Consider the following 13212-nt stretch of genomic DNA (forward strand, 5'->3'; position numbering starts at 1 on the left):
CGGAATAAGAGGAGGTTTTGGTTTGGGGATTTGGGACACTAAAATGGTTCTGGGGTTGGTGAAAGAGGAAGAATGTTATTTTAGGAGGTCCATGAGCTAGAGTAACTCAGTACACAGGACTGACAATAGAATGTTTTCAATGAGGGCCCCTTCGCTCTGGAACTTATTCCACGTCATTGATCACAAACAGCACAAATCTATTAAACTTTGCAGGATGCTAGGACTTCTGGGGAGAGCTAGGAAAGTAGATGCAATAAGATCTTTGAGTGGACCACATTCACTGCTTTGAAACACTGGCTGGTAATGTTCATTTAACATTTTTTTCTTCAAGTTTTAAAACATCTGTTGAGTGGTTATTTTTTGTAAATTCATTTTTTATTAATTTTTAAGGTAATAATTGGAGATAAACCAATCTCCTAGAACTGGAAGAGACCTTGAAAGGTCATTGAGTCCAGCCCCCTGCCTTCACTAGCAGGACCAAGTACTGATTTTGCCACAGATCCCTAAGTGGCCCCCTCAAGGATTGAACTCACAACCCTGGGTTTAGCAGGCCACTGCTCAAACCACTGAGCTATCCCTCCCCCCACAACAAGAGCTGATGACAGGCATTTTCCTTGTATTTAAAATACAAAATAAAAATTAATCATAATCAGAAAATTAAATTTTCATGCTAAATATAAAGATTTGATAAGAAAAATACAAAGTATACCCTATTAGTTAAAGTTTGCACTTACTAGGTGAATTCCTGTTCATTTGAGCCTAAAATAGAAATGAAAAGTAATACAAATAAACATTTTTTATTATTAACCATCTATTAGAGAACAAAAGGCACAAGTATTATTTAGTATGTACCCCCTCCCATTCATCATTTTATTTTCAGTGCTGGGGAGACAGTGTAAAGCTTGGGGAGGGCACAGAACATGAGCAGGCTCCAGATGAGTGTAAGGCAAGCGGGAGAGGAGAACAGAGGAACAGAGAACACTGGCAGAAGGCAAGGTGGCAGGAAAGGCTATTCGGAGTTTGAAGGTGGGAGTTGAATCAAGGAAATTAAGATGGAGGCTTGGGGAAAAAGAGCGAGCTGAGTTGGCAGCATGTCAGCAGTTGGCAGCTGAGGGAGAGATAGGGGTGAGTGGAAAACAGTCTAAGAGCAACTGCTTCTAGAAAGCTAGGGTTTGCAGCACTCCATGAACACAGTAAAAGTCAGCTAGCTGACATGACAGCAGTTCTGGAGCACTTGAAGAAGTAAGTCTATATGTACGGCTGCATGTACTGCACACATACTGCACACCCAGACAGCATGGGTATAAATAGCAGTGGTAGAGGGTGAGGTCTGGCTTGGGTGAATAGAGTTGAGAAAGTGCCCTGCATGTCTGAACCCCTTCAGTATATACCCCGCATGGTTCTCTATTCACCAAAGAAGTGCCTCCCACTATTTTGAGTAGTGTAGCATCCTGCTACCAGAGCCTTGTATTGGCACACGTAGCTACATGTGTAGTGCCTGTACTTTACATAATGCCATAAGTGTAAACACAGATATACTGTGTATTGGAACCAAGGGGATATGGAACACATATAAAGATGTTCTTAGGTATAGAAAGCTAAAAAGAAATAGTATTGAAATAATATATTTTTTAAAAAGTATACAGAATGACAGAAATATAGAGCTTGAGAACTCTACTGCTGAAGAGGAGGGGGGCGTGGTGGCCTGAAACTGCCCCAGCAGGGGCCGGTGTGCCTGGCGCAAAGGCTGCCTGAGCTGCCCCCAAGCCAGGTGCACTGGTCACTGCAGAAGTCACTGAGGGTCACGGAATCCATGACCTCTGACACAAACTTGCAGCCTTAACTATAACCCCCAGATCTTTGCCAAAAATATTACCATCTAGCTAGTTATCCCCCATTTTGTAGTAGTGCATCTGATTTTTAAATTTCCAAGTGAAGTACTTTGCACTTATCTTTACTGAATTTCATCTTGTTGAATTCAGATCAGTTCTCCAATCTGTCAAGGTAATTCTGAATTCTAATTCTGCCCTCTAAAGGGCATGCAATCCCTCTCCCAGCTTGGTGTCATTAAATTTTATAAGCACACTCTACTCCATTATCCAAGTCATTAATGAAAATATTGAATAGTACAGGACCCAGATTGATCCGTGCAAGACCCCACTAGATATGCCCTTCCAGTTTGACAGCTAACCATTGATAACTACTCTGAGTACAGTATTTCAACTGGTTGTGCATTAATCTTACAGTCAAGATGAATCTACTATATTCCCCTAGTTTTCTTATGAGAATGTCTTGTTGGATTGTGTCAAAAGTCTTATCAAAATCAAGATATGTTACATCTATTGCTTCCCCCCATCCACTACGCCAGTAAAGCTGTCAAAGAAGGAAAATTAGATTGGACTGGCATGATTTGTTCTTGATAAATCCATTCTGGCTAGTCCTTATAATCCTATTATCCTTTAGGCACTTATAAACTGATTGTTTAATAATTTGTTCCAGTATCTTTCCAGGTATTAAAGTTAGGTTGACTGGCCTATGATTCCCTGGGTCCTCTTTATTCCTCTTTTTAAAGACAGGTAACTATGCTTGCCCTTCTCCAGTCCTCTGGGACCTCAACTATTCTGCATGAGTTCCAAAAGATAATTGCTAATAGTTCTGAGATTGCTTTAGCTAGTTCCTTAAGTACAATTTCATTGTATTTACCGCAAGTCTACTGATACTTGAATCAAAATGTGATAAAATACTCTGTATTTCTATAGTGCCATGTATATTATTATTTTATACTTATTTTCATGGGTGGACTCGGGCTTGGGGAGGTTAGCCCCTGGTCCGGCCTGCACCTTCTGCCCAACGCCCTGCACTCCCATACAAGCCCAGAGGGCCTCCCACCAGCACGCCAGGTGAGGAACACAGTGCTCCTGGAGTGCTAGGCAGGTGGCACAGCCCACCCGCACCTCCCTCAACTCTGGAGTGCCAGGTGCTGTGCCCTGGAGTGCTGTCTGGGCAGTGCACCTCCCCCAGCCTCAGAACGCCAGGTGGGCAGGCGGTGCAGACTCCCTAGTCCAAACCCCTTTAGCCCCAGGGTGGGGAGAAGAGCCCCCTCCGCCCCCAGCATAGCGCTGGGAAGCACGAAGGGGACTGGAGGTGGAGCGTGGGTGGGGCCACGCAAGACTGTTTGAGGAGGCTCAGCCTTCCCCTGCCTTTGATACCCGCCACCTATGCTTATTTTACAGAATGGATAAATTAAATGAGTTTCACAAGATCACACAAAAAACGTTTGACAGATCCAGGAAGAGAACTCAGACCACTAGTCAGTCTTGTGCTTTAACCACCAGAACTTGCTTCCTCTCTTAAAAAAGAATAAATTTCATTTTTAGTTTAAAAATGGTTAAAAAAAGATTTTGTACTTACAGGACTGTCTCTCTAGTATCAGTATGCGGAAGAAAAAGGGGAAAACATGATTAATATACCTATATAATAAGACTGCAGGACTGACATTCTGCCTTTGTGTCATTCTGAAGCCTACAGTGTCTACTGAGTCAGCATGAAGCAATGGAAACAGCTAGAAGCATGGCTGACTGCTCTTTTTGGTTAAAATATCACCAGGTTCAATCATCACTGGGCTCTGTGGTTTTTTACAATCCAGTTTTTAAGTTCTTAGCCATTTTTAGTTTTTTTCCCCCACGTTATGAATTGCATGGGTATGCCAGCACAGACTTTCACCTAGTTTTTAAAAAAATAAGATTGTATGTCAAATATTTGCTTTAAATGTATACACCTTTTTATTCTAACCTTCATTTTGCGCTGATATCACTTATAAGGTTCAACCATAATGTTAATCCTAAATACAAAAGGATCACTCTAATATCATAAGGAATAAAACACAGCAATCTACAATGTAAAGTTATATATACCCCTAGTCTATCTTAGGGTTTTCTATAGTACTCATCCCCTTAGCTTCGAAGCACTTACAATCCAATACAAATCTCATCCATCTGTTAAAAAGAATCCCCAGCACATCGCAATTTAAACCCAAAACATGGATCCCAGAATAGAGAAGTTATATTTGTAGGGGGCTTGGGAAGAAGATAACAGTTACTATTTTCCTTTCATTTGTTAAGGTTGCCCTCTGGAACACATCTCACACCTGGAACTAATACCAATCCCAGAAACAAAGTGGTAATGAATATATATGCGAGAGAGACATGCTGCACTCAACAACTGGAATTAAAATGGATGCTTGGTGCATCAGGAGTTAGACTCATCCTTCTTAGTAAAATCTGACCTTCCATAGAAAAAAGTAACGTTAATAGTAAATGTGAAACAAAATGTAAGGAACGTATTAACTTGCTTCTCTGCTAAATGTAATATATGGAACAAATTACTCACAGATATTGCTGGAGAAAGAGTGATGTTCCCTATAGATACTTTTAATTCATCCAACGAAGCCATAGTGTAGTGAGAGCTATTATTTGGCTGTACAGGTTTGATTTCTACATGGAACCTCCTCGGTTCATCATCTTCAGAGTCAGAATCACTGGATGAGTAGAAATGGTTCTCTTTGATATGTTTTTCTCAGTTAAGGTAACTGATATTTTAGTGTCACCTATATAGTGAATAAATCAGTTTCTCATACACTCCTCAACATATACATCTGCGGCAAGTAAACACTTTCATGCGTAAAACTAAGTTAAAAAAGTGTCTGACAATAGCTACTTGAAAACATCATCCACAGTTTGCTAACACTCATACTTTATAAAGTTAAACTTTGATTCTTTCACCCTAAGCATCTAACAAGTGCAGAAGGTATGTTAATGCAACTTTACTGTTATGAATTTAAAATCACAAATGACCAGAATGGAAAAATTTAGGCTCCAGAGTAGTATTAATTTGTCAGCAGTGCAGGTTGGAGCATAAAATGGAGAGTTAAGACTTCTGAGTTCTATTCCCAGCTCTGCTACCAACTCACTCTGTGACTACAGGAAACTTACCAAACCTCTGACTCATTTCTGCCCCTCTGTAAAGAAGTTATTAAATAATACAGTAACTGGAATTCTTCAAGATATTTCTATTCCACTTTGGTGTGTATGTACTCCATGCACTTGAGATTGGAGTGTTTTGTCTAGCAATGTCCACTGGGTCTGTACATGTGCTCTGAGAGTGCTCATGCTCCTGTACTGAGGGAATAAAAGGTGATACGGAACCAACTGCCCCTCAATTTATCCTCCATTGCAGAATCCAACTGTATGACTCCGAAGAAGAGTGGGTTGAGGAATATGTGGACATCATCTCAAAGGATCTTTGTTACTGGACAGGTGTCATCAGGGCTGTCGCTTTTCCCCAGCTTCAAAGCATGCTCTGTCACGCCCAGTCTCATGCCTGGTCTACACTGGGGAGGATCGATCTAAGTTATGCAACTTCAGCTACATTACTTAGACCTACTTACTGTGGTGTCTTCACTGTGGTAAGTCGACAGCTGACGCTCTGCTGTCGACTCTGCCTACACCTCTCGCCCTGATGGAGTACCGGAGTTGACGGGAGAGCGCTTAGCGGTCGATTTATCGCATCTAGACTAGACATGATAAATCAACCCCCATTTGCAAATATGACTACTACAAAGAGGGAGGTCTTCAAAGACAGGTGTAAGAGAGAACATCCCATGGGTACAAGACTCTCAAATTACTGAACATTTTGTATATATCTTTGCTGGGAAGAGTAACTCTATTGGAATCTGCCAAGAATACATGACAGACACCAGCTATTGCTGCCCCATATATGCAAATATACATTGTTAGACAACCACTGCTGAGTTCCTCCTCCTGCCTGTTGATCCAGTGAGTAATAAAGAAAAGCCCTCAGTCAAAAAGGTTTATTGTCATAGAGGGACTTAACTTTACCCTTGACCCCAGGCTTCAGGGCTATCCCTCCCAGGAGTTTTTGGCACTCCAGCTCCTGGTAGCCTCCCAGCATCAGTCAGCTCTGCTCCTCTCCTGGAGCAGCAGCCACAGGGCTGCTTCCCTGAGCCCCTGGCCCTTGCTCCAGGGACCCATCACAGGAGCTAGCTCCACTCCAGTGAAGCTTTTCCTCCCCATAGTTTAGCCTATCTCAGTCCTTCCTGCCCAGAAGCCTACTTACAGCCTTTTATAGACTCAAGTTGTAGCCCAACCCTCTATAATTGGCTGGACTGGGCTCATCTGCTCTGGTCCAGGAGTGCTGGCCTTAATCTAACCACAGGGACTAGTTACATTGTGACAACAGGTAAATAACTTTTCTTTCTTCAAGTGCTAGTTCACATACATATTCCACTCTTGGTGATTCCCAAGCGGTGAACTAACTAAGGTGGTGGGTGCTCTGAGTCTTCACAATAGACTGCAGAACAACTCTGCCAAAGTAAGCGTCTGCTCTAGATGCTTCCATTAAAGCATAATGTCTATTAAAGGTATGCATAAGAGCCCTAGGTGGCAGCTTTACAGAGACCAGTTATGGGAATGCTTCTCAACAAAGCAGCTGAGGCTGACTGCAACCTACTGGAATGGGCTACAATACTGTCTGGTGGATCTAATTTAACTAGGTCATATTAGAGGCTAATACACCCTGAAACCCATTTAAATAATATTTGGAAGGACACAGGGTGGCCTTTCATCCTCTCGGCAAAGAATAGCAGCAGCCTAGGAGAGGACCTAAAAGGTTTCACTCACTGAAGTTAAAAGGCTAGGGTCCTGTGCTCATGAAGGGTATGTAGCTTAGCTTCACCATGATTAGTATGGGGCTCAGGAAAAAATGTAGGCAGATATATGACTTGATTTATACGGAAATCAAACATTTTTTTTATAGGAATTTAAGCTGTGTCCTAAGGAATACCTTAACACAGTGGAAAGTAGTATGGGGGGGGGGGGTTCCGTTGTAAGAGCCCCCCCTCTCCCCCACCCTCCTAGCAAATGTGACTGCCACAAAGAGGGAGGTCTTCATAGACAGGTGTAAGAGAGAACATCCCATGGGTACAAGACTCTCAAATTACTGAACATTTTGTATATATCTTTGTTGGGAAGAGTAACTCTCTATTGGAATCTGCCAAGAATACATGACAGACACCAGCTATTGCTGCCCCATATATGCAAATATACATTGTTAGACAACCACTGCTGAGTTCCTCCTCCCTGCTCATGGCTTTTCATGGAGCTCCCAGTGTCTGCAGTACTATCTTCCCTTGTTAGAGTGAATTGAGGAATTAGGATATGTGTTAGGATAGTTACATAGTTGCCCATTAGCACCCAATTCCCCCATTTTTGACAGGCTTTCATCTGAGGGGAAATTTTAATTCTTCATTTCCTTGTATTCATTTCCCAATGGAATCTTCCTGGTACCATGGCTTTAGGATGTCACATCCAAAGGACCTTAGATTTAAATATTGTCCCTTTTGCAACATGACAATTCCAGTTAACAATGCACACTAGGTGTGTGTTTGTCTGGTGGGGAATCCCCCATAAATGTACTGTGTGCTAGTCCTTTTCAAAAAGGAGTTGAGAAACCAGGCTTAAAATGTTTCTTTTTGACCATTCCCATGCAAGCTGTCTGAGACAGAGATTCATCTGATATCCCTGTACATCTGCCTATCGTGTTGAGAAGCACCCCTCTGAGTTCAGCTGGAGTTGGCTCCAGGACTCTACCAGTCTTTGATTTCCAGAGATACTGGTAGGATTGTCCCTGTTACGACCACTGAGGGAAAGGAACATCATTCTTCCTCTAAGAGCAGAAGCTAGTCTCCTCAAAAGACCTCCTCCGTAAGAAGAGTTCAGTCCTATGATTCTATGGAAAGTTCAAAATCTCCCCTTTAATTCCAATCTAAGGAGATTCTATAGCCCAAGTTGGGCTCATGGTTCTACTGTTTAGTACCACCCATTGAACCTACCTTGTCAATGACCAATAGAAAGACTGCAACCACGGAGGTGTCTGCAGCACCATAAGTATTTGGCACCGGTTGCTCCCTCTCTCCATCATTACCAATAACTGTATTGGTACCAAGCCAGTTGTTACAGATTATTTCAGTTCTGGCTACTCTTATGGGCTATAAATGTATGCCCAATTTTAACAGCCCCATCTACTCAGTAACAATGAGATATACAGTACCAAAGGACCTCCAGGTTACAGAGGAAACTAAGTCCTCCCTTGCTATTGGTAGGGCTTCACATTCTACCAGCATGAGGGCCCACTGCCTCAGTGGTACTGACCTCCTCTTTGGTACTGAATGCTGCTGTGGGGTTACAATCTATAAGCCCTGACTCTGCAGCCCCTCCTTTGGCACTGAAATTTTCTTATTCCCATTCTAACTCCCAACAAAGTGAGGAAGGATCTCCCATCTACTTCCCTAGAGCCTCTTCATCCAAGTTTTATGGGTCAGAGAGGAAGTCTAAGGTCTCCTACAGATCTAAGCAGCAGAGGCTATGAGGGTGACCATGTGCTCTGGTACCCTTCTCTTTGGGCCCCTATTCCTTTTCCTTATAATATTCCTTCACGGCCATATTGGAGTCCCAGATGTCCATATCAAGAGCATACCCTGAATGCATCACCTCACAGAGAGAAGTACAGGTGGCAGAAAACAGTACAGCTTCATGCAGCTCCTCAAGATACCTAGTTTCCAGATGAATTGTCTGTAGGTGTGTGGCATTTCTCCAAAAAGGGCCATATTTCTGGAGTTTAATGTACCTATCCCTACATCACCCGCAACATATATAATTTGAAAGTTTATTTTATGTACATTTAGATGAGGTCTGATGGGGAGCTGTCAAGTGGTGCCATAAGCCTGCAGGTGAGGTGAAACAATGGTACCCAAAATGGGAAAGTGTCATTTTTTTGCACAGTTCCAGAAACTCAGCAACATGGTTTTATAGTTTTTACTGTTCAAGTTAAACACTACATTAAGGTGTTGAAATTATTCACCAAAGCTACCAAATGACAACATATTAAATTTTATTTATTTCTTTTGGCATGGGAATGTATTTTTCCCCCCAGATATGAAGCAGCTGTTTAGAACGTGACAAAAATGGTGATCATCAACATTTTGCAATATATTCTTAATTGTCAAAGTTTCTCATAAGTGATAATAGTTTTATATATTTTCAATTTAAAATTGCTGATCAGATCAGTCTCGCACTGAAGACCATGCACAAGTAGTGGCACATTACACAGTAGTTTGTACTGCATAGTAGGTAGATATTAATGTATGTGAATTCCTAATGTAATGCCTCTCCATTTGTAAGCTTCTGTACATACAGTGTGGCATCTAGTCTGCCAGGTAGAAGGTTTTAATTTGTAATTGCCTATCCATGCAGTACTAGCCTTTGAAACATTCTACAAAAGACTCTTATGTGCAGGCCAGTATTAGTGTTAGAAATAACAATACAGAGCTTCCTACTAGGCTTCAAACAAACGGCACAAACAAAAATGGCAATTGTAATACTATCATATAGCTCTAATTTAGCACAAGTCTGTATACTTATATAAGATGAAAAATGGTGGTAGTAATGCTAGCAATATACTTGGGGAATTTTACCTCTACAGGGAAGTTACAGTATAAAATGACATGGAGGACATAAGCCCCCTTACATCAAGCCCCACTTGTACAACCCACACCCCTCTTGCATCCCAACCCCCTGTCCTGAGCTCCCTGCTGCACCCCAACCCCCTTCCCTGAGTCCCCTCATATACCCTGCACCCCTCCTCTGCCCCAATCCCTTGCTCTGAGCCCCTTCCTGCACATCCCACACTCCCTTCCGCACCCCAACCGCTTGCCCCAGCCCTGCATACAATTTCCCCACTCAGATATGGCCCTTGGCCCCAAAAGTTTGCCCACCCCCATCTAACCTGTTCTTAAAAACCCTCAGTGATGGAGATTCCACAAGGCAGTATGTTATAGCACTTAACTACCCTGAGAGGTCCTTACTCCTGGGGGAATTCTTCACTAATGTGCGCGTGCAGAATTCATGTCACCCACAGATTTCTTTGCTTCGCCATAGAAAAATGTCTTCTGACAGGGAAGCTGCAAGAGCAGTTATGCGCCCCTCACCAGCAGTGTGGGCACATAACTTTGGGTGCAGGCAGCAGTTGGTGAAGTAAATCATTGTGGGGGGTTGTGGCTCCTACTCTGTGCCAGGCTCAGCTGCTAGTCCGGGGCTGAGTCAGACCCACTCTCAGGAACCATGCCTGGCTGCAGGAAGCTGTGCACTCCCTCTTCCTGTCCCCACCACTACTCAGCTGTAGTGGGAGGGGTCACTGTACAGGGAACTGCTCTTTCGTCCCCCCAACCCGCCTGCGTTCAGACTTCTCTCATAAGCAGACCCCTCTGGCAAGCCCCATCCCCCTGCACACAGAACACCCACCCCACCTAAGGCCCACCCCCTGCATCTGGAGCCCTCCGCCCCCCCGCACCAAGACCCCTCTGCCAAGCCCCGCCCCCAGACCGCCCCCTGACAATCCTACCCCAATATATTTGCAATAGATAAAAGGATATTCTGGCTTGCTTCTGGTTTAATACTGTAACCTTCGTCATCTACGTCAGGAATGTTCTAAAGAGAAAAAAAAAGAAAATTTATGGCACTGACAAACTCTTCTATTCCTCTGAAATGTACAATCACAATAATGTATTTTTACTTGAAACTGTTGTACTTAGGAATTTAGACTTTGTTTGACACTATTGCCAGATTAAAATTACAGTATGACAGTTTGTGACAGTTACCCATTATTATTAGGTAATTATTTCCAGTTACGCTCCATGGCTCAGAAATTCTCTGGCAGTTCAGATTTCACATTTCAAATAAGTGCTAATGGGTCTGGAGTTATCTGTGTAACTTTAACAAAATGCACTGTATACAGATTGGCTTTATTTGCCTGCAGTGGTAACTCTAAAGCACTTATTTTCCTGGTCCCACAGTTTTCAAATCTCTTTCCAATTTCTACTTCTATTCTTTCAGCTACATTATTGCAGGATCTCACACTCTAATTAGTATACAGACTGGTAAGTCAATACTTCAATAGAAGACAAAGAAAAATCTAGATGGTGCAGGATCTAATTTCTTCTTCCATAGGTAGTAATCCTGTATCATTACTTTAACAAAAGATTTTCCCCTCATTAGTTTTAAAATATATGGATAAGATTTTAAAAAATGGGAATCTCACATCAGGCTCCTGCATCCCTATCTAGGTACCAACATAAGAGTTTTCTGATTTTCAAAAATACTGAGCACATAGCAGTTCCCAATGATTTAAGGTGAAATTGCTGGGTTTTCATCATTTTTGAAAATCAGGATACTTATGCAGACTAAAAAGAACACATTAAGCATCTATTTTTAAAAAATTTAGCCACACAATTTTAACCTTATAAAATTATACTCAAAAAGCCTGCTAATCCAAGGAGGGGAGAAAAGCAGAAAGTTCCATTAAGTCCACTAGTGACCTCTCTATGCAGATTTAATTTGTTTGTGAAGTGTTTAGACATTATACTGATAGGTGTTATAGAAAACTGCAAGACAGGGAGATTTTTAAAATGTAGAAATCTGACCTCTTATAAATCCCTTATAAAAAAAAGAATAACAGTCTAGGATTAGGATGCTAAATTGTTTCTTTTAACAAGTTGATTGGTTACACACTTGGCTGAAATACAGAAACTCACGAGGAAAAGAGCATGAAACAAGAAAGTAGTTTACATATGACTGACTAAACAGGCATTAGAAGCTTGCTCTAAAAATTTTGAGGCAGGACTTAAGTATTTTTTCCTCATCCTGAATCTTTTAAACTATCGATACAAGACACATACAGGAAACGCCGTGATGGCAGAAAAGGAAGTGAACTTAATGGTCTGTTACAGACAAACACTAGGGAAAAACGTTATTTTCTAAATCAATGTTTCTATTTTTCTGTCCCCTCCCCTTTCTAATTAAAAGGGCAGGTGGTGGCAAACAGTTGGGGGGAGGCAGCAGGGGGAAACAGGGGGAGGATGAAGAATTAGTAGACCACAATCTTCCAGTAACATTTTTTAAGAAAAATCCAGGAACAAGAAATCCAGAATTCTTTCATAACCCATTTAAAAGGGATAGTGAAGTCTGTCAGTTAAGAGTGCAAAGCAGCAAGAAGTCAGGCCAGGAAATCTAACATAAGCCTCTAAGAATACTTTCTACTTTCTTGGCAAAAAGCATGGGAGAGGATAATGCAGAGCAGCTGCAAACTCACTGCTGTAAAAGTAATTTTTGAAAAAAATTCAATCTGGGGAAATTGTCAATGGGAGGGTCTGGACAGCAAGACAGTATTTCTTTGTACAGTTTAATACTGGTACAGTGTTTATGCTTTATTACCTATTTCAGTAGTTTTCAATGTTATTCATAGGATTTCTTCAATTTAAATTGAATGTTTGGTGGCTCTTACTAGTTGTTTACATCTTGTTTATCAATGTTTTCATGGTATGACCACTAAATCCTACCCCTAGTCATTTATGGGATTTTCTGGGTTTTCTTTTGGGCTCTCTTGTTCTCCAGTAGCTACCTCTGCCATGTTTACACCCGAAAACTGAACCAATCCTTACTGAACTAGTGAGATATCAGTATAACCATAGCAGCAACACTCGTTTGTTCTCTGCATCACTGCAGATTTGCCCCATTGTCCACATTAGAGCTGTTGGAAACAATTTCAGTTGCAGCACCCTCTTTATATTTTTTCCACAGTTCACAGCAATACTTCCTAGAAGCACTGGATTCTGAGAAATTTCAAAAAGTTGCAGCTACATTATGGGTCAGCAGTAGGATGACTATCTGAACCATTTTCATACTAACACTATATCTGAACGAATACAAGCTGAAAGGGATTAGACTAAACTTATTTAGATGTGCTGAAATTAACTCTACTTCAAACAGTACTTGGCACGCACATAAACTGAAGCACTTGCGTGTGGATACACTGTACAAGTGGGCTTTGAGGACCATATGGTTCTTAGAACGTACAGATCTGTCCTGTGTAGACAATGGCCACGTCTACACTACGCGATAATATCGAATTAGCTAAAATCGGTTTCATAAAACTGATATTATAAATTCGATTTCACGCGGCCGCACTAGGCACAGTAATTTGGCGTTGTGCGTCCATGGTCCGAGGCTAGCGGCGATTTCTGAAGCGTTGCATTGTGGGTAGCTATTCCGTAGCTATCCCATAGTTCCCGCAGTCTCCCCC

At 41.8% G+C, this 13212-nt stretch overlaps 1 protein-coding gene across 5 annotated transcripts in view; it reads right to left on the reverse strand.

Annotated features, from left to right (window-relative positions):
* FCHO2 (FCH and mu domain containing endocytic adaptor 2) overlaps positions 1-13212 on the reverse strand; it is a 239032-nt gene that overhangs the window by 47440 nt on the left and 178380 nt on the right. For all 5 annotated transcript variants that reach the window (XM_075067024.1, XM_075067019.1, XM_075067023.1 and 2 more), the window contains exons 12-14: positions 10503-10562; positions 4390-4563; positions 735-759 (exon numbers count right to left, since the gene is read on the reverse strand). In XM_075067024.1, the coding sequence (XP_074923125.1) occupies positions 735-759; positions 4390-4563; positions 10503-10562 (259 nt within the window). The remainder of the gene's footprint in view (positions 1-734; positions 760-4389; positions 4564-10502; positions 10563-13212) is intronic.

Source organism: Chelonoidis abingdonii, chromosome 6, assembly GCF_003597395.2.
Source record: "Chelonoidis abingdonii isolate Lonesome George chromosome 6, CheloAbing_2.0, whole genome shotgun sequence".
Taxonomy (NCBI): Eukaryota; Metazoa; Chordata; order Testudines; family Testudinidae; genus Chelonoidis; species Chelonoidis abingdonii.